This window comes from Accipiter gentilis, chromosome 28 (genome assembly GCF_929443795.1).
Source record: "Accipiter gentilis chromosome 28, bAccGen1.1, whole genome shotgun sequence".
In the NCBI taxonomy this organism is placed as follows: domain Eukaryota; kingdom Metazoa; phylum Chordata; class Aves; order Accipitriformes; family Accipitridae; genus Astur; species Astur gentilis.
The window spans coordinates 16,811,943-16,833,425 of NC_064907.1; the positions used below are offsets into that span (position 1 = coordinate 16,811,943).

Genomic DNA, 21,483 nt, shown 5'->3' on the forward strand with positions numbered 1-21,483 from the left:
ATTGACTTTTATTGAGATGTCTTTGCAGTTTATGGAAGTCTCTTTTCTGGGAGGTAACTGGCTTTCAGGGCCTTAGTTACATCTATGCTGATAAGTGTGTTGGACTGAAAATGGGCTCCAGCTTCTCTTTCTACATGACATTACTACATGGAGTCCTCCAGGTGTCAGCATGTTTGTGCTTGTTCACTCAGTCTGGCTGAGCACAGTGTGAATGAGTATTGCCTTTATCTCAAACCATCTGCAGTTCAGAGGCATGTTTTGTAATGTGGCTTGGCTGCCATCTGCTGCTTAAAGGATTTGCTGGTGTTTGAAATACAAGTAAGCATGCATGTGTGTATCCACATTTAATGGAAAGCTCCTTCCCTACTCTCTAAAGCAAAGCACCATCTCAATGGAGGGGAGATACTAGCAGAGAAATTTACAGGAGCCTAGAACAGGTGTACGTTTTGGCCTCAAATGCTTAATGAAAAGGCAGCAAGCTTCAATTTGGTGCAGTTACACATAGATCTGAGAGGCTGTTCTGTATTTCGATGGAAAACTAACACCTGACAAAGCCCCACATCTTCAAAAATGGAGTTTGAGGTGAAAAAGGGATAAGTTGCTCTGCTTAGGGTTAGATGTTACCCATGATTAATCTGTTCTCTCCATCCAGCTAAGATTTGCAGTCCTTGGAGCAAAGACCATTAAGTGTTGCTATACAACTTGTACAACCTCAAAAACATTTATCTGACTTCATGTTTAAAGTTTTATATTCTCACGATGACAAAGATCTAGACACACTTCCTCAGGGAATCCTGACCAAGAATCTAGTACAAACCAGACACAAAATTCTGTTTTTATCCAGCTGTAGCTTTTGCTTCAATTATACACATGCTATAGTAGTAAGACACATTTGCTTCAGTCTCTGAATTTAAAGAACAGTATTCTGTGATAAACCTGTTAACGAGTGAAAATCTTGAATAAGGTATATTCTGTCCTACTCTTTTTTAGCCAAGAAGCTTTGACTCCTAAAGAAAAGCATAAATTTGAAGCATTTAAAGTATAATCATAATCTCTGAGACTTACTGGTATCATCAGAACACTCCCTATTTTATCAGGTAGGTAAAGGGCTACGTATTCCAACCTAACCTTCTAGAGAAATAGTTAATAAAAATACAATTAAGAAATATTCATTCAGCCATCTTTTTCTTTTTTCTTTTTTTAATGAGAAACAGATTTTTAAAAAATTACCTGAAAAAGGTTTTGAGTAGAGTCTGCTTTTACATTGACATTTTTTAATCTGCTCTGGATCCTGTATATCGCTGTGACAGGCTTTACAATAGAACTGTGCCCTAGAAAACAAAAGTGAATTAGGCAGAACTGAATTGTGTTTAACTGATGAGAGAATAAATGCACTCATCTGCTCTTGAAAGATTTTCTGTTCTAGACCTTTTTTCAACAAAACAGTAATAGGGAATCTTACCTTTTGACTTCTGCCAGGGAATGAGCAATAAAAAAGCCCATTGTATTCTGATGAAGCTTTATCTGCGCAGATGGATTGATCAGGATGGTGCTGTATTGAGAAACAATCAAAGGAGTAATCACAGTTTGTCTATCTGGTGACATTTTTTGCCTCTGTTGTGAGAATTCAGACTATATGATCATAACAGTTTCCTCTCACCTCACAATCTTACATTGATCCCCTTTGTTATAGCTTCTGTGACTTATGAGAGACACACGAGACATGAAAATGTTAACATGCTTTTTCAATGGCATAAAGGGAATTTACTGTCCACAGAAACCTGGGGGAGCCATGGAAGAACAGGGACTCAAAGCATGCAAATCAGCTTTTGTTAGGATTTCTGCAGTTTATTCAACTCTGAGGCTCCTGAGGATTTGGCAGCTTTTTTTTTTTTTTTTGTAATTAATTTTCTAAACTGTAAACTTCATAGGAAACAGGTGCTTTCACTTCAAGTGCATTATTTTTGAACATGTTTAATGTAACAAAATAATTCATAGTTTACTGCAGCCTGGATGGGTCATTTCTCCATGGGGTCACTGAGAATCCCAAATACTCACACTTAAAATAAAAGTTCTGTGCAACTGAAGATACTAAGGATGTGCAGGGTTTGAGGTATCTGTTCTAACGCTGAGCTGCTGCACTGCTTTAAGCACATGTATGTTGAATCCCCTGCAGCATCATTAAATTTACCACTTTCCCCTACAAAGGCCACTCAAGGTACCAGCTCAGTCCAAATTCCTATTGCTTTCAACCCAGTTTTAATGAATATTGGTAGTGTGAATGGCATAGGGAAAGATGACAAGGTTGTTACATTTTCTTTCCTCACAACAGAAGGCCTGGACTCAGCTCCTCCAGATTCACGGCTCAGAGGACAAACAAAATACAAATGACTATAATTATTACTGCAGATACTGTAGCAACATCTAGACGTCCTGCTTTTAGAAGAGATATCTGTTCTGTGCCAACTGTTGTGTAAAGAAAGCAAAAATATAGTCTCTACATCTCAAAGAGCACACAGCTTCCTTTTCCCTCTTGCTTTCTCTTTTCATCATTCCATTTTCAGCCAGACAATGTATGAACTCAAGGAAGAATAGATTGCGTTGTGGACTGTTTTCCATTAGTGCTAAGCAACTACATCTACTGACTTCTTTCAGTGTAGAGTTCATTCAACAATTCTGGAAGAAAGCCCCAATGTATTTCTCACAGCAGTGTTTCCCTACAACCCTCCGTTTTCAGAGTTTCTATTCTACAGTTTCGTCAAAACAGCCATTTCCTTTATAAAAGTGGAAACAGAAATAATTGCACTCAATAGTCTGCATTTTCTGGGCGATTTCTCAAGCTTTTTAAAGATCTATGGCACTTATTTATTCCCCTTTCTGAACTAGTTCCAGCTTCCCCATTAGGATGTCTTGTATTTCATCATTAGAACAGACAGAGTCTTATCTGGCCCAGGACCAGATCAGCTTCAGAGAGCAAAGCTGTGCTGCCAGCATTGACAAATTATCCCTTTATGACAATGCTTTATAGCATTTAGGAGCCTCTGTAAAACTCATATGGCTAAAAAAAATGAGGAGGTGTTTCCTTTACCAATGAAAGTTAAATATGCTTGAGTCACCCCAAATCAGTAAGACCTATGCTGTTTGCATATGGAATAAAGGTAAGAATGGTGTTTCATCTCCCATCTTTCGCCTGATTATCTGTGAGAAAAGAGGCGGCAGAAGAGATTGCTGTATATGGTAAAATTCACGCCAGCACTTAAGTAACCAGGAACAACATTTCGATCCTGTCTCCTAAATGCTGTGCATAGGAAGATAAGAAGTTTATAAAACCTGTGCAGACCCTAGGCCATGTTTCTTCTGAGTTCTTTGGAAATTGTTAGTTTGGAATTAGTTGAATTCTTACTAGAAGAGAAGTCTGCCAGACAATTACCTCTCCCCTTGACTGCCAAATTTGAGTTCAATTCCCAAGAGGACAAGGTTCAGTTTTAGAAAGCACAACCTGGGGAAGGAAAGCAAGCCACAGTTGGTCACAATATCTCTGTACTGTGAAAAGACACATCTGGAAGGAAATAACAGGAAAAACAACCACATCTGTACCACATACCGACAAACCTCTATAAAAGTCATCTCTGCAAAATCATTGGAAAGCTGAGAAGTCATTACTTTGTAATCTTTGTCTTCCAGAAGCATTTTGTCCTTCAAATATTTTCTCTTTGTCTAAAAGAATCAACCATAAACAGAATGTATTTATTGAAAGGCAAAGTAAGTAGAACATGTAAATCTAACACTGGGCCGATATTCTAACACCACACGGTATTAGATCAAAGGCCCTTAGTTACTGGAAGCAGAATGACATCAGCTATATGTTGTCACAGACAATATCACAGTTGATAAACAACAGACCAGGGAGTCTCAACCCTTCTAGACACTTCCAATTCATATTATCATTTAAGAACAGGTGTTATTACTGCATACAAATAAAGTTACAGGGAAATTTCATGACGGCAAAGTATTGGGAGTCCATTATTTGAGGAAAGTTACACCTTACTTTGCAATAAGATTAACCTGCCTCCTTAGTTATTTAGATGAGGACTGGTCTTGTGTTAAGTTTTACCAATCATAAATACAGCTATTAGAGGTGTGATTTATTGCTGAACTCTGATCTTCTACTCCAGTATAAGCACTTTTTTTTCCTTTGGTAGTTGTGTGACTAGGGAAGGGTTGTTTATACCTAGGTAGTTAAAGCAGCAAAACATTCTACTGCTTACAGCTCCTTCAGGTTTTAGACTGCTGCTCACTGTTATTCTCTTAGCCTTCTACATAAAACTTAACAGGCTACTACAAATGTGTAAAAAAGTGTTGCTTTCCAAATAAAAATTATTTAATGGATTTTGGCATAAAAGGCTTTTTTCAATTTAAAAAGTTTGCTGAGTTTTCATAGTATGCTTAAAAAACCTTAAAATATCAATTTTGCTAGCTTTGCCATGTCTGTGAAATATTTGGACTTGAATGAAACAGCATCTGTCAATGAAAAAACACTCTAACAAGCAGCCCAATTCTACATACAACTTCTGCATTGATAAACTCTGTTATTTATTTCACCTGATATCTCTTTAGTTTGTCTAAATTAATTTTGTGAATTAAAAGTCCCTGAAGAGAGAAAGCAGTCAAATTCTTTTGTGCAGGAGATTAATATGAAGTATCCCATATAGCCACTAGGTGATAGCAAAAGCATGTCCACTGCAGGACTAGCAAACCTGAGGCTTGTTCAGGCAACTTCATGCCTAAAAGTTCTGTATTTTTATTATTTCATTAGATCTTCTGGTATTGATTTGGAAATATCTGAGTAACTTGTGTACTGTGAAGTTAATGCATAGTTTATCAATTCTGCATTGTAGCAGGTACTGATGAGGAAAGACAGATAAAAGGAGGATAAATTTGGATCACCCTCCTTGCACAGAGATGACAGGATTTCTAATTGCCACTGTTGTTGTGTAAATTACCCTGTAAGACCCAACCAAAGAAATAAATAAGCCTAAAAGGATACTGTAGAAAGCATGCTATCAACTGGAAAAGGTACATTGGACTGATTTTCAGCCCATTTTCGGGGGTGTCAAGCAGGAGAGGTTCCACTGAAGTGCTTTAAGCACAGATTCAAATTGTGAATGCCAGACAGAATGGAATCAAACACAGATGCAGAGAAGCTAACAGGGTCCATACTGTGCAGTAACCAAAACTGATTTACTGTGTTCTCTGAGGCAGTGGAGCACAAGCATCACATTATTGCTTTTGAACCTACAGCAACAGACAAGGTGTTTCCATGTATCAGCTAAATGCAGCAGCATAGCTTGCTATGGGCCATCCTTTGCTTTGGTACCTCCTTGCACACTACTGTAAAATGCATCCTTAGGTTCTTTTGCTTCAGCATGCTCTAGAACACTCTTTTCGCCTCTTGCACTGAATTCAAGTATTAAATTAGAAATAGTCTGTTAGGTTTTCTTGTCTTCTGTGCCAATCTTAATCCCAGCATGAACAAGATAAGCTTCAAAAGACCTGGCTGCAGCTTCTACTCAGAAGTCCGGCACATACTTCAGAGAAGATTCCACTGGGCTGCATTCACACCACTTAGACAAGTGAAGGACGTACCTCAGTATCCTCTTTCACAATGAACAAATTGGTTAGGAGGGTAGACAAACCAGGAACAAGGCAGCTTTGGGCTATGAAGCCTAGCTTCAGTTCAGCGAAACAGACAATGCTGTCGCCTGTCCTCCAGTCCCAGCTGGGGATGTTTGGCAGGTATACCTGTTTCAGAGTATAAAAGTGATTACAGATCAGCACAGAGATAGGCAAAGCCACAATGTTTCTGTAAAATGACAATTCTTGTCTTTCTTGCCTTCAAAATTATTATTTTTTTTTAAATCTGTGCTGGAATATGCTAGCAGATAGCTAAATGGACTTCTGAGGTTCTTTGGGTGGGTTTGGTTTTTTTAGTTTTCTTTTTTTTAAACATTAAATGTGGATTTGCTGACAACTTTGACAAAACCAATAAAAACAAACAAAGAGTTATTCTTTATTTTTGGTAATGTTAAAAGATATTCTAGATAGGTTAGTAACTGGATGAGTAAGAGGGACTGGACAAAGATCCTACTTTCACAAAAGGCAGAGATTTTTGATTCCATAAAGGCCAGAATTTCAACCATGACAACTCTCATGACATACAAGACAATTGTGATACCTTGTTACGAGACTGAATTATCTGTAAAATTACTCTTGTGTTCGGGTAGTGATTCTTGATAGACAGCACTCTGTACAAAAGATATAATATCTGATTAATATGCTTGGTTCTCGCTAGGGTCTCTCATTTTTCAAGTCAGACTAGTTTACTCTGGCACACAGTGATTGGAGAGTTGTGGCAAAGAACAGCATATGTCCCAATACCTGTATCTGGGACCTCTACACTTTAAGCATATCCAAGTCCACTATGTGGAGAGGAAGGTAATCACCATCAAAAGATTTTAAGATACTGGTGCGTGGCTTGGACACAGGGTGAAGAACCATACCTGTATCCCACTAGAAGTCTAGAGCTAAGAGAAGCAACAATAATGAATATTATTTGCTTTGCCAATTCCACCTGTAGATTTCATTCATAAACTAGTATCTCCACTTTAGTAGATGCCTCGCAAGTAGAAAATAAAGGTAATCCAATTTGGAACTTGGACTTCTGGACTGTTTTGGGGGTGTGCTAATTATGCCACCAGATTCACACAACCCAGAAGTACTAAGGGAGTCCCCAATTTAAGTCTGCCCAGTACAAAGATGTGTAGAATTAGCAGACCTGACAGCAGAGCTGCACCAGCCAGTAGTGTACAACTCTCTCCAGTGTAAAGGATCCAGACTCCTCAACTGCTAATATTCTGGGTATTGAAGAAGGTAATTACACCATGTTTAGTAACATTATACTCTGTATGGGGTTGCAAGGCTGCACAGCTGCTACCCATCTCAATCCCTCAACACACCTGATAAAATCATAGCAGAAAGCAGTCAGTTGGCTTTCAGAGTTCTCAGGCAGAAAAAAAACCGTGACAGGACAAATATGTTCCCCTGCCAGCAGCACTATCTGTGTCACTATTAATATCAATCAGATAGAGATGAAAGCACTGGAGTATCTCATCCTACCTCATGATATTGGAAGTATCTTCAATATAAGGTTGTGGAGAGTGAACATCTGCTAGAATGAGACAAGCATTCGCAGATTCCATCTGTAACCCAGGAGAGAAAAGGTAAATCAGGGTTTAACCCCATATGAAGTACAACAATCTCCAACAGCAAGATGATTTGGTAGCACATGTCTTTAGTTAAAAATTGTGTAAGATCATAGAATCATAGAATTATTTAGGTTGGAAAAGACCTCTAAGATCATTGAGTCCAACCGTCAACCATGCCCACTAAACCATGTCCTGATGTGCCTTGCCTATGTGCTTTTTGAACACCTCCAGGGATGGTGACTCAATCACTTTCCTGGGCAGCCTGTTCCAATGCCTGACAACCCTTTCAGTAAAGAAATTTTTCCTAATACCCAGTCTAAACCTCCCCTGCTACAATCTGCCATTTCCTCTTGTCCTATCTCCAGCCACCTGACAGAAGAGACCAGCACCCACCTCACTACAACCTCCTTTCAGGTAGATGTAGAGAGCAATAAGGTCTTCCCTCAGCCTCCTTTTCTCCAGACTAAACAATCCCAGTTCCCTCAGCCGCTCCTCATAAGGCTTGTGCTCCAGGCCCCTCACCAGCTTGGTTGCTCTTCTCTGGACATGCTCCAGCACCTCAGTGTCTTTCCTGTAGTGAGGGGCCCAAACCTGAACACAGTACTCAAAGTGTGGCCTCACCAGTGCCAAGTACAAGGGAACAATCACTTCCTTGCTCCTGCCACACTATTTCTGATACAGGCCAGGATGCCGTTGGCCTTCTTGGCCACCTGGACACACAGCTGGCTCATATTCAGCTGGTTGTCAACCAGCACCCCCAGGTCTTTTTCTGCCAGACAGCTTTCCAGCCACTCTTCTCCAAGCCTCTAGTGCTGCATGGGGTTGTTGTGACTGAAGTGCAGGACCTGGCACTTAGCCTTGTTGAACCTCAAGATCACCATGATCCTATTACTTGGAGCTGTGCACATGCCTGAATGTTTCAACAGTGACGCAGCTCCAATCAAACATATGGTATGCAATGTGTATTTGTATTTTCAAAAGTGCTGAACATGTGAAATTTTTAAGTTTCTAGTGCTAGCATCTTCCTAGAAGAGGTTACAAAATACGCAGCGTTGCTATATTCTTCCCCAGCGAAGTCCAGCCGAAGCACTTCAAGGATCAAAATTTGGGCAGGTCAGAAGACCTCTGTCTCAGTCATCTGATCAATATTAGGGCTGTGTAATAAAGTCATTAACAACTACAACAACATGTTTCATTTATGGTGGAGGTTTTATAATCTGCTGGGAACTGGGTGAACATCTACCACTGTATTTCAAATAGGATACTAACAAATAGAAACCACACTAAAGTTAAAGCCAGTGGTGTTTTTTTGTTTGTTGGTAGTGTTGGTTTGGGTTTTTTTCCTTTAATCCAGGTCCATTCCTTCTGCTTCTATTGGAATATTTTGCTGAGTCTTCAATATTTCAAAACACTAGGTCTCTTCTTTTCTGGACATCCATGAATGAGACCCAAATATGATGCACACTCTAAAGATGAGCTAACTAAGGGTTATTCCAATTATTTAAATACAATTTCCAGAAATGCTGCACTCCATAATATTCCTCTTTCAAAACCAGATGATCACAGTTTGGCATTCCCCTTTATTTTTCCTGTTTCAATGCTTGAAGAATTTACAGTCTGAAAAGTCTGTTATGCCTGACTCCTGCATTCTCAGTTCCCATGAGCAATATGTTGGTATGCAAAAGGTACCACTAAAATAAGTGGAGCTCCTTGAAGTGTAAATCTCAACATGAATTGAGTAAATTCAGCCTAAGCATCCTTTCATAAGGGACAAGATTTTCACAAGGTTGGCTTATCTACAAGAAAGCGCAAATGATGAAGTTCTTACTCCAACTCTCTTCAGATCTTCAGAGTTTAGTGCAGAGCCATAAAAGAAAGTCGTATAGGCTGAATAGCATTTGAACACAGCTTCCAGCTCCAGACTAGGAAGAGACCTATTCAATACAAACAACAACGGGGGGGGGGGGGGGGGGGGGGGAATCCATCAATCTCTCATAATTACATTCTCTGCAAGTCTCCATTTCTCAGAAAAGCTATTTGCCATAACTACTTGCTGTTTAAAAAAAGCTACAGGGATTTTGGCAGCTCAGTTAAAGTACATAGTTTAGATTTTAATGAAAACAAGCTTTTATAAAACTTAACAGTCATGGAAATGTTTCCTGGATTTTTCCTGTCTTCTGCTATTGTCATTAATTTTTCATGAGTATCATTCCACAGCCATCCATGCAACTCTAATTTTACAGCTCACTGTTACTCCACAAGAGTCAGGAAATGATACTTCCTAGGGCTTGATTCTGCATTCTGTTTTCAAATGAAAGTGCTGAACTTCAACTTTCTCTCCAACTCGAGTGTTATTTTCCTATTCAATTTATGCAAACTGTATCTACCCAGGAACTTCTGTAACATTCTCTTCTACATGAGCTGTACAATACATTATCAAGATATTCCTACATTGATCCCAGTAATGAAGCATGCCCTGTAGGAAGGTATCCAATCTTGATTTAAAGACAGGAGTTGGAAAATCCACCCATTCCCTGAGCAGTTTGTTTCAGTGATTATTAATCACTTCTCACTTTCAAAAATGCATGCCTTGCTTCTTACTTTAGTTTGCTTGACTTTACGCTTTAGTTATTAGCTTTTGTTATGCCTATATTTTCCAGATTAAAGAAGATTTTTAAACTGGTTGTGAAGCTATTTAGGCACTTGAATTGAGCCAAAATCCCTATCCTCTTCCTGTTACGCTAAACAGACTGAAGTCTACATCTCTTCCTCTAAAGCACTTTTTCCTGTCTTTGAACTGTTCCTGTACCTCATTTCCATTCATCCTCAATTGAACAGCCCTCTCAAAATGTCATGGTATTTCAAAAGAGATGCTTATAATATTCTGCTCACCTCTTGCCCCACTTCCACTGCATTCCAAGGTAAAATCGTGTTTGTGCTCCCAGCAATCACCTCTCTCTGAAGGTTCTGCTTTCAGAAACATGTCTAATAGCTTCAGCTAGGCAGAAGGAGGGGATCTGACAGGACAGCTGAAATGCCTATTTTTGGTACATTAAAGTGGCTTCACTTTCCTCCCTTTGCCATATGCCAGCATGACCAAGTGGAAGTTACAAGTTTTCTCCCCAGCATGAAAAAATGTATAAGAAATTGAGACAGCTGACAATTATTTGATTACCAGATGTGGCAAGACTTAAAGTAAGGTATATCTGGCAAAGCTAGCTTACTATGGAACGTACAGGGAAACTTATTTTTTCCCCCAGTTGATCAAAATGGAAAACATTTTATCATGAACACTCCAGCATAAAAGCTTCATTGCTACAATTTGGTTTGTAACTCCTGTTAATTAGTTACACAGCATTGCTTTCCTTTACTTTCAAATCTCCTACGTTTCCCCTAAGTGCTCAGGGAATCAAAGTCAAATATCTCAGAGAAATAAGGATACTTACTCTCCCAGAAAAAGGATTTCTGTGCAAACATTTCCCTTGTCCCGAAGCAAAAAGTCTCGTAGGAATGTAGTGACGCTCTCCAGAGTGATATTACCACAGACAACAATATAGCTACAGGAAGAGATCAAGCAAGATTTATCACTTTGAAAATAGTAGAATGGTTGTTGCAAAGCTGACATTGTATGAAACTACACACCTGCTTGTAGTATATTAATCACAATAATGCAGAAGATAGCTTGTGACTTTGGTTTGATGGAAATTTCATCCATCGTGACTATGTACTTTGGGAGTTATTTTGGAAATGAACTGTGTTAGAAGCAGTGAATTGTAGACATTCCAAAACCAGAGTCACAGAAGGAACTTTGTAAGACCTGGTTAAAGCTGTACCTACCCAGTCCTGTGAGTGGCAACACCCCCCCCAAACCGAAACCCCTACAAAACCAAACCACACCTACAAAAAACAAAAAAAACACACTACCCCCACCAATGAAATAGGTCTCTTCAATCTCTAAGTTAGGCTATCATGTCAGCTAGCTTCTCTTCCTTTGAAAATAAAGCCCGTGCTGAATATTGCTGTCGACAAGGCTTATCCAGACAGTCTTGAGGTAAGGATCAAACAAGAGTAAGTTTCAGGGTATCATTTAAATTACTACAGGAAGCTTCATTTAGCTTCTTATTTCTTCTGAGCTGGTTCCCAGCCTAGTCACTGACCTGATTTTTATTTTCCAAAGACAAACAGCAATGATACTTACTTTTTCCCACTCACCACTTCATAGGAGGACTTGTAATTTTTATGGCTTTCAACAATTTCCACAACTTCAGGGATAAAGTTTGCAAACAGTACCTAAGACATCAAGAAAAATCATCTTTCTCAGAGCCAATTCCGTCTCTCCTAACCATGATAAATTAATTTGTGAGAATTTAAATTATGTGGAACAAAAGAAATTTACTTCCAATTCCTAAAAATCATTGGCAGGAACGCACAACTGTATGATGTAGTGACAATGGATTTATGCCATTGATACCTTGGATTAATTTTGTCCAGTATTTTGGCTCTAGCCAGTATTTGCAGCTGCAGGAAGAAATACTAGAAGCCCTGCCAGCTCTTAGAAAATTACTCTATAGCAATGCCAGTAAATAATTAATGTCAAAACTCTCTTTGCTCATAGATGTTTAATCCCTACTGCATCCCTGCTAAGATCAAATTTTTGGTGACACTGCTGTTCACTGTCTGTCCCCAGCTGCCATTTTCAGAAAAGAAATATAGGTTTCTTACCAAACCACCAATAATGAAGAAAATAATGAAGGTTTGACCCAATGTTGTTTGAACCACTACATCGCCATAACCAACAGTGGACATAGTCATCATTACTAGGTACATGCATTTGAAATAGCTGAGGGACTGGGAATTTGCAGGCTGAACCCAAGGATCTCCATGGTTTTCTACCTGCCGAAGGGCAGGAAAAGAGAAAAGAAGAAAGAAGGTTAAATTGGTTTTGTTTTCAGTCCATCTCCAATTCACAATTATTTCATTTAAAAATTAGCCCTATTTTACTTATTGCAGAAGTGATTCATTACCAGGGAGGGCAGAGCAGGAAGGTATTGCATCAATGCAACCACATCTGATAACATACACAAGTAAAATACACTGACTTGAGTCATGCTTTGTCCTGGTACAACAAACTCATCCTCTCCCAAGAGAATTATGCATTTGTTAGGAAAAAACATATACCCAAAGCTCACATGACAATACTGGTTTAAGGTGACAAGGAAGGATGTGTAGCTGATGATACATACCAGGTGAATAAATCCTGCAGCTGTGAGCCACGTGCTGATAAATATAGCAAAGAGCTTGGAGATCTTGATTGAGTAACTGGAGATAGAAAGGGAAAATTTGCAAGACATTTAAAATGTAACGTACTTTGCCAGAGTTAAAATTTCCTAGGCGACCCTACTCCACTCAACAAAACTCTTGTCTAGTGAGTGTAAGATTACATAAAAAGGATTTACGATCAGAAAAATCTTCCTACATCCAGCCCTTTCTGTCATAGGGAACATGTCAAATAATCCCATTTTTGACATTTATCAATCTCTAAAACCTTTTAAGATTTCTTGCATTTATGATTTCCACTCATCTCCCCACCACCAGAGTTTCACTGAGCTGACAGTTATAAATTTTTTTGTAATTTCCAGTGCAACATTATTCATAGTAAATTTTTTCCATATGCAACACTAGTATTTTCCTTTATTACCTGAGTCAGCCAAAATACACACATCAGGGAGAATGTTAAGCTTCCAAGTGTACTCAGCAAGGCATTAACTTACTTGTTCTTTGTGATCCTGAGGAACTGCAGTATTCGTGGAAGTTCTAACAACCTAAGTGCTCTCAAAAAACGCAAACCTGCAGAAAAGTGACAAGTCAGAGGAGAACAAAAAGTCTGTCTAGAAGTGGAGTGTTTCCACATATTCAGGTATGTTTAAATATGCATGCTCAGTATTCAGAGCCTTTAAGTCACTGGATTTCCACCTATGTGCTCAAAGGAGGCCTTGAATTATGAGACAAAGTAAGAACTGCAATTCCTTTGAGCTGTAACCTGAAGGCTTAAGTGACATACAGGTCCCCTAGACTATAGACCCCAGAGCATGCAAGAAAGCCATTCACAAAAATCAAGGTACCATCTTTGCTTCCCCGCTGGGTAACTCCTCATCCAGTTGGTCAAGTACAGTGACTGTTGAGATACTAAAAGCCAGGCAGACAGATAAAGAGAATGGAGACAGACTTGGGTAAATTACAAGCGCCTCAAAATTAAAGGAGTTTTTGCCAACAATGCATAATTTTGCTCCCAAAGAACAGTTTTCATACTGATGGTCAAAGCCTCTGCAAATCAAAATAAATTTGAAGGGAGTCTTGATGTAAGATGCAGGACAACACGGATGGAAAGCAAGATCTCCAAGTCTTACTTACCAAGCCAATTCCTCTTTAAATAATAGGAAACAAAAACCGGAGGGATCGTGAAGAAATCCACAAGAGAATTCAGCTCAAGCCAGAACCTCAGCTTGTCATCTGCTGCCACAAACTAAAGATGAATAACATCAAAAAGTATCAATGCTGTGTGATCATGGGTCTCATCAGAGCAAGAAGGCAGCTCTCTGAGGAGACCCATTTTTGCAGTCTACTTCCTTCTCTATTGCTTTGGCTTCTGCAGACACCCCCTTAAAAATTCCTGGTTTGTTTCAGAAAGGCTTGGGCTGGAGCCCCAAAAAACCCAAAATGGTCTGGACCCAAAGGTATAACCATGCTCTCTTTCTCCCCCTCTTTGTCACCTGCCCCTTTCATCTTTTTTCTAGGGTGTCTTTCTCCATGGTACTGCAGTATCAGTAATAATGAATTATAAAACCAAAGGGCGGGCAAGACCCCATCCGCATTCCATCGACCTGTAACAGGGAATATCCTGTTTTCTAATTACTTAGACAAAAATTCTAATGTCAAAAGCTACAATCAAAATGTATTTCACACCAGTGCAACTAATGTCATTTTAACAACAGATGGCACACAGCTATACAGTTTGTTCAAGAGAAGCTGAAGAGAGACCTGACTAATTCATTCAGTGGTTTAAAGACATGGAGAAAGACAGACAAGGCTAACGTGTGAGCTGGGAAATGTTGCAGAAATGCTGGAAATAACCAGATTCCAAAGGGAGAAAATAAAGTAATTACAAGAAAAGTTGAAAAACCAGAGTGGCTCAGAGTTAAGCTAAGGCAATCAAACATTATACTACAGGGCACCTGCTATCCACACAGGTAAACTACTCCCAAATATAGTTCATTTTTAACTCAACTTTCCCATAAAGTGCCCTTACCCGTAATCCAAAGTAAAGGAGGAAGAAAGCATTGAAGCCTGTATCTACATAGAGGATGCTGTCTGGAAAGGAGATCTTGAATTCCTCTGCTCTAAATGCGAAATAGGCATCACAGCCAGTGGAGGGAAGGGCAAAAAAAGAAAACAAAAAACAACAGAGTGGCTATAAAGTGACATTTGGTTTGGGTTTTTATTATAAAATAATCACTAAACCAAAATTTAAATGTATTCACAATTTTGTGTAATTTAAATCTCTACTTTCTCAGTGGGTTAGGCAGAATAAATCACTGCTAATAGCAGGTTATCATTAGCATTAGCAAGCATGTTAAAATATGATGTTATTTATCTATCATGCAAATATACTGGAAAGACTGGGTTTCATATATTTATAGAGTGCTTATGCAAATCTTTCTGTTGACTTCTTCAGGAAAATGGTTTCACCCTTCTCTTGTGGACCAGTATAAGTATACTCTTCTGTATTCAGCTTAGTCAGCAGAAGAGAGAACTCCTGCAGCTGTTTCTCACTGAACCCCTTCTGAACATGGCCTTCTAATGGCCAAGGGAGTAGCTGAAGTACTGAGTAGTTTCCATCAAAGTCTGCCAGGTTAGCTTACAACACCAATTTAAATTTTCTAGGCCAGCCTCACTGACCTTGCATGAAATAAGCTTACAGAGTGCTCAGACAAAGTCTAACAGCGCAGACTGATGCAAGTGGTAAAATCTGGCAGTAGAAAGCTGTGGGAATAAGCTTTTCCCACTGGTACCACCTGGTCCAACAACAGATGTTTGACTGCACCTGAAGAGATTACAGGCCACATTCACACGCTTGCTTGCTGACATATTGCCTACACCAGGCTGACAGCAAGTTAGGTACATCAATTATGAGCCATGTGAGGCACCTCTTCCTCCACCCATGCAGGAGATACTTTGAAAGCAGAAACACAACAAAGTGAACTAGTCCCATAGGTCAGCCCAGGTGAACATCTACTCTCACCTACAGGTGTAAGACTATTCATGGAAAGAACTCTGTATAAATAGGATTAACTGCCTGTATATTCCTTAAAAAAACCTACTCTCTCCCTTCTGAAGCTATTCCTAGATGTTTGTCAGATTTATAATGTCTTGGAATTAAACATAATATTGGATTGCTCTTGATGTGTAATTCTGCTTCTCAGGTTTACCTCTGCTGACTGAATTCAGTTCAGAGTGTTCCACAGCTTTTATATTCTATTTATTTCATTTTATAATGCCATTTTATTTTTCCAGTGCTGTGCACTAGTCCAAGCAAAGAACTGAGAACAATGCTCTCGTGTATTAAATCAAAGGTGTTTACATATTAATATCTTTTTTACCCCAAGCACATTCTACAAAATATATGTATTCAGGTGAAGACTGGTAGAGGATACAGTGCGCTTTCCTACTCAGCCTCATTATTTTATTCCCATCAAATTGTTTACCAAAAGCTGGATTTTATAGAAGAGCCCCATTCCCATTTAGGTACCAAAAATAAATGCCCAGACTTTCAGAAGAGCTTTGGGTAGTACGTGGTCCAGCATTCTCTAAACATTGCAATAGCAACAGCCAGGCTTTGAATGCTTTTGAAAATGTCTGTACCAAAACGGGTGCCAGACCCTTCTCAAAAGCTGTAGGATTTGGACATCTGTCCCTCAGTTCTTCTGAAAATCCACCCTTGAAGGTATACACACAAAAACCTTACATACAGTGAAACTTCAACAGCTGTAACAGAAAGATAGAAACCACAATTTTCCCTTTCTGGCTGCATTGTGTAGTTTCACGCACTACTCAGGTTGCTGCTATCATGCTGTTATGCCCAAGGTATGCTCTTCTGGCATCTGTAGTCCCTGTAAAGTATTGGCATCTTAAAGGAAGGGGGGAAGTACGTACCTGATGACAACCCATGGAGCTCAAAGGGGCCTGTCACATATCAGTGCCCATAGGCTCCTCTGGCTCACATCTGTGGCCACAAACCAGCTCTTAGAAAACAAATCAACTTGGCAATTTGTTTCTACAGTTTGTTTAAACAAGCTTTTTGGATAAACATCAGTAATCTACTTACTCAGCAAGATTGACAAAATAAATGATAAGAGCACCAATATTCAGAAGAAACACGAGTATCACCTGAAAACATAGGCATCAAAGAGGATGTTATGAGGTTTACTGTGGTAGTAACACAGCTTCCATCTATAACAAGCACAAATCTAAAACATCACTTTTTCTGTTTTTCTATGACTTACAGGAGAGGCGGAAGGAACAAAATTCAGTTACCTACACTCTGCAGCAATCCCAAGATAGAGATTTTAGTTAGGCATGTGCACAACGAACCAAAATCACAACCAATATAAGTCAACGCTGCCATGTTAATTTACTACTGATGAGGGCTTGATGCAGCTGACCACGTAACTCCAGTTCCCTGGTTGTCATTGTGAAAGGCCAGGGAATCAAACCCATGTGACTAGTTGTTCATTCACTGCCAGCCACCAAAATCGAATATACAAAAGAATGTTCAGATTTAAAAAAAAAAAAGCCAGTTAAGTTCCATTGAGATGTGTCATTGGCATATCCTTTTTTGGTAGATAAAGACAGCACTCTCAATCCTTTGGACATGCATTTAAAATAGCAAAAATGATTACCACCAATACTGTTATAATCAGTTCCCATTGAAATAGTAAGCCACCAAGCAAGCCATCAGGACTGAATCACTCAGAAGGGATTTAGTTACCCAGAAGACAGAGACTGTGTAGCCAGATGCAGCAGTCTGCCTACAGCCAGATCTAGGGAAACATCAGATGGTAAGTTTCAGTCATTTTATATAACTTTTCCTGCTTAGGAACTTTCCAAATCATCTTCTGAGGCCAAACATTTCTATCAGGGTATCGACTGCAAAACTCATATATACTTGTTTTATATACGTAAGACATGCTTGTGTTTTCACTTGATGTCCTCAAAAGAACAGATATGCCTCACCACCTGCGTTAGAAGAGGAAACCTGTGCTAACCAATCTACTTACCAGTACACACCCCATAGATGTTTGAGCTGATAGCATCATTTCTACCTGCGTAGAGAAGACTCTTATCCAGTAGACTGAACTTTGTTTCCTTTTGCGTGGCCACCAGACATCTTTGTCCTGACAGAGAAGCAAACAGATTGTTAACCTTGGCTTTGCCAGACACCGTTTCCCAAGACGACTAAAGCCAACACATTCAGCCACCACCAAATCTGAATGGGGATTCAAAGTAAGAGATGGGTGGAATGTATTTTCCTTCAGCTAAGCTACTAAAAGCTTCAGAAAGCCTTATCTTCCTGGAATTCACTGAGGGCATGCTGTGCAGACACATAGTGTGATACACAGATGCAGTCTCATTTCTTTCCTACTGGTTACACCAATGAATGTTGATTCACGTCACCTTAAAGTGATTGCCTCACAACCTGAGTCTGAAAGGAAGAGTGTGTTCTGTTGCTAATAACACCTCTCTACTAGTCTCCCCACCCTTTCCCAACTTATGCCAGGTGTGAATTCATTTTCTTAGTTTTGATCACGTAAAACTTTCCCTAGCATATACCCTGGAATAGCTCAGTTCCAGTGCTCTGTTTTAACATGGCCTGTTACCTCTTTTAATGTATGCCAGTAACAGCCCCAGGTAAGACTTAGATTTACCGTACAGCTTCAGCTAATTCTGATTAGCTTTTGCAATGAGGTAGGATTCTGTCCTTCTTGCAGCTACAGTTATTAATAACTGTAACAAATAAGTAACACAGATTATTCAATGACAGAAAACCTGTAAACACCTACCAGGAAAAAAAAAACAACCCAAACCAAAAAAACCCAGACCAGTGCTGCTTGTAATGTGAGATACTGTGCTGGCCTCTCTTCTTTTACACTCAGTTTCCCAAGCACCAGAATCTGTAAAGAGTAACACTTAAGAACAAAACCCCACCTCTACTCAGCAGTCAAAAGAACAGCAGACAATCAGATTAATTTAACATTTTGGCCAACAGAGATGCCTACAGTTTGCCAGCAGCACAGGTGTTCCTTTCATTTTCTGACCACACAATCCAGGTAAGCCGACGAGAATGTCAAGCCCTCCCTCAGAAGTGATAGAGTGAAATGGCCTGCAACAGTTGTTGGAGGCAACACGAAGCAACACAAGGAAAGAGCTCTTGAGTCCCGCAAATGATACTGTAACTAGGTACGTAAGTGACCTCGACGTGTCATAAGAACCATCCTGCGTGATATCCTTGGGAGCTACTAACACCTTCTCAAAAATTCCACAATGCACACAGGGAGGACCAGAGTCAAAAGATCATAGATCTTTTGGTGGTGGATTTGTTTTCAGCATGCTTAATCCCACCCTTGTCCAGTCTGTTTGGTCCATGTGAAAAAGGCTATTCTGAAATACTGAAAAACAAGACAATTTTTCCAATAGTTGCAGTTTACAGAGTGGGGAGTTTATAGTCTTGAGAGACAGCCTGACCATGTACATGTATTCCTCATTTCTGTTATGAATACTGCCTTGGTGTTTAAATATCTGTGTGTATGAGATACTGTGTGTTTGCACATATTAGCTTGTGTGTTTAAGAATCAGAGGTTGTATGCAAATGTGGACTGAAAAGCAAGCATTACAGTGCTCATACGTGTATCTGTGTTTACATGCATCTGTAGTTTCAGTATGCATACGTTTGTGCAGCTAGTAATATCTACATGGGTAAAAACTCTCTTGTGCCCTCCTCTTAGAAGGGGAAAGACAGAACATCCAAAAGCACTAGCCTGCTAAAGTAATCAACTCAAAGATAAAAGTAAACCAAACTTTCCCTGAACATGCCATGTTCAGTGCACTATAACAGAAGATACTTTCTTAGTACTTCTTCCATAGTGAATCTAATTCTTGCATTCTCACATCAACACACAAAATATGAGACATTTCAGAAAGATTTTGCCCTTACCTTTTTCATCCAGATCTTCTGTATGCTGAAACCATAAGCATACCTAGCCAACCTGAAAGCCAATATGGTAAACAGGCCCCCCAAGAAAACAAACAAAGATGGTATAATAAAAGCCAACTGAAAAGACAGTGCACAGGTGAGGTTGAATTTCCCTGCCATATTAAGAATCACTTTGTTCTGTCTTCTTCCTCCTCAGCTTCCTTAACTGCTCGGTCCTGACCTTCTAGAATACTCATTGCTCTTGTGACATTGCAGTGACCTCAGTGCCAGTCCTATGCATCATGTCAGCACTAGTCAGACTGACAGGCTGGGATACTGAGAGGGGGGACTCCCTCTGCAATGGAAGGATTTGAATGGGGGTTCTGGTTTAGAACTATATCTTTTTAGTGACATTACCAAGGTACTTTCTCTCTGGAATACCTAAGTTTATAAAGCTGGCTCTCACTGTATACCAAGTCACTGTATAAACATAAGTTGCTTAATACAGACCTGTGAAGTCTCACACACAGTACTCAAGACTCATCCACTCAGATCCCATTTCATGCTTCCTTTCAAGAACTGCAACAGGCACATACTGCAGTGCCCCCTTGGGAATCTCTACTCAGCTTTTGGATTGAGTCCTTCTACTGCTCAAAACCAAACACAAGCAAGATGCCCTGGCACTGAAAGAGTAGATGTGATGATAACAGCTGCAATTATGATACAACAGAATAAGTAAAATAAGACTGGTAAGATCAGTCAGTCCAAAGACAGACTTAGCCGGGAATTTTGTCCCTGTAATTACCCAGTTGTCAGGGGTGAAATACAGCGTGACCTTTCCACTGCTGTCTTCATTTCACTGGATCACCCTCTTTCTTTTTCTAGTTTACTAAACTTTTCAATCAGAAGAATTTTAACGAGCTAAGTCAGAGTTTCTAATGATACAAAAATAACCAAGCTGGGATAAACGTGCTCATATGCCCACAGGTGGCCGCATTTCCTTGGAATTAGGCTACCTTTGCATACCAGTATGTAAAATCAATTTCCTCCCGAGAATCACTGCAGCCTTGGACACAGAGAAAAACAAAGCAGAACAGCCCAGCAAGCCATCTCCCAGAAACTGCCCAGTAAATGCAACAGCTCATATTGTACCATGCAGGCCTAGCTGTCCCATCCACAGCTGGTGGGGTTGCAATGTGATCAGATGCCACCAGTTCACACAGTATTTTTCCCCTTTTCTATTGAAACTGAATGTCATCAAAAGCTTTAGGTCTAGTCAAGAGTTTTGAAGTCTTTTATGAGCACCGCAGATGAATAATGCAATCAGACTCTTGTTCATGCAATCAGGACAGCTGAGTATAGAAGTAGTGATTTTGCCTGAATTGGGAAAAAACATGCGCCCAGGAAAAAAAACGAAAAAATAAAAAGAAGAAGAATAGTGATATAACAGCCCAGCAAATAGTTGGAGGGGAAGCAAAGAATATGTTATTGTAGACCTTAAATACAGCAATATTTAATGTCTGCCCTCCGCTTTCCTCCCTTGCCGAGCATCAGAGGGGACTATGAGTGATTGGAACCAGTAGGGTGTTTTGAATGGTGAGGGTGGTCCTGGGGACAGCCTGTCAGCTGACAAGAGTCATTACTTCTGTTTTCATGGAGACTAATATGACAAAATTGCAGTCAGCTCATCTAGGGCTCCAGGGTGCCTGAGCCAAGGACAGAAAGAATTTTAAGTAAGTTCCCAAAGGAAGAAGTGGTGGGAGGGTGGGGTGGAGAAAAGATGGTTCATTCTCCCTGTGAACTAAGGACAGCAGTAACATCTCCCTCACTCTGCAAATACCCCCACTTCAGTAATGAAGTGTTTACCTGCAGGACTTTAGTCTGGAGACAGGAATTCACCCAGATGACAAAGGGATGTGGCACCAGTCAGTGCAATTTATGCTCCGCATCTCATGCTTCCTTAACACATTT

General features: G+C 39.8%; 1 protein-coding gene across 1 annotated transcript in view; it reads right to left on the reverse strand.

Annotated features, from left to right (window-relative positions):
* The window catches only part of KCNU1 (potassium calcium-activated channel subfamily U member 1), a 52,744-nt gene extending 33,052 nt beyond the window's left edge, over positions 1 to 19,692 (reverse strand). Inside the window, exons 1-18 of the mRNA XM_049831582.1 lie at positions 19,528 to 19,692; positions 17,600 to 17,716; positions 16,648 to 16,709; positions 14,572 to 14,662; positions 13,677 to 13,788; positions 13,037 to 13,112; positions 12,509 to 12,584; positions 11,988 to 12,158; positions 11,464 to 11,555; positions 10,712 to 10,822; positions 9,094 to 9,199; positions 7,177 to 7,259; positions 6,236 to 6,305; positions 5,647 to 5,802; positions 3,605 to 3,717; positions 3,431 to 3,499; positions 1,463 to 1,552; positions 1,231 to 1,331 (exon numbers count right to left, since the gene is read on the reverse strand). Of these exons, the coding sequence (XP_049687539.1) occupies positions 1,231 to 1,331; positions 1,463 to 1,552; positions 3,431 to 3,499; positions 3,605 to 3,717; positions 5,647 to 5,802; positions 6,236 to 6,305; positions 7,177 to 7,259; positions 9,094 to 9,199; positions 10,712 to 10,822; positions 11,464 to 11,555; positions 11,988 to 12,158; positions 12,509 to 12,584; positions 13,037 to 13,112; positions 13,677 to 13,788; positions 14,572 to 14,662; positions 16,648 to 16,709; positions 17,600 to 17,716; positions 19,528 to 19,692 (1,861 nt within the window). The remainder of the gene's footprint in view (positions 1 to 1,230; positions 1,332 to 1,462; positions 1,553 to 3,430; positions 3,500 to 3,604; positions 3,718 to 5,646; positions 5,803 to 6,235; positions 6,306 to 7,176; positions 7,260 to 9,093; positions 9,200 to 10,711; positions 10,823 to 11,463; positions 11,556 to 11,987; positions 12,159 to 12,508; positions 12,585 to 13,036; positions 13,113 to 13,676; positions 13,789 to 14,571; positions 14,663 to 16,647; positions 16,710 to 17,599; positions 17,717 to 19,527) is intronic.
* Positions 19,693 to 21,483: the final 1,791 nt, after the last annotated feature.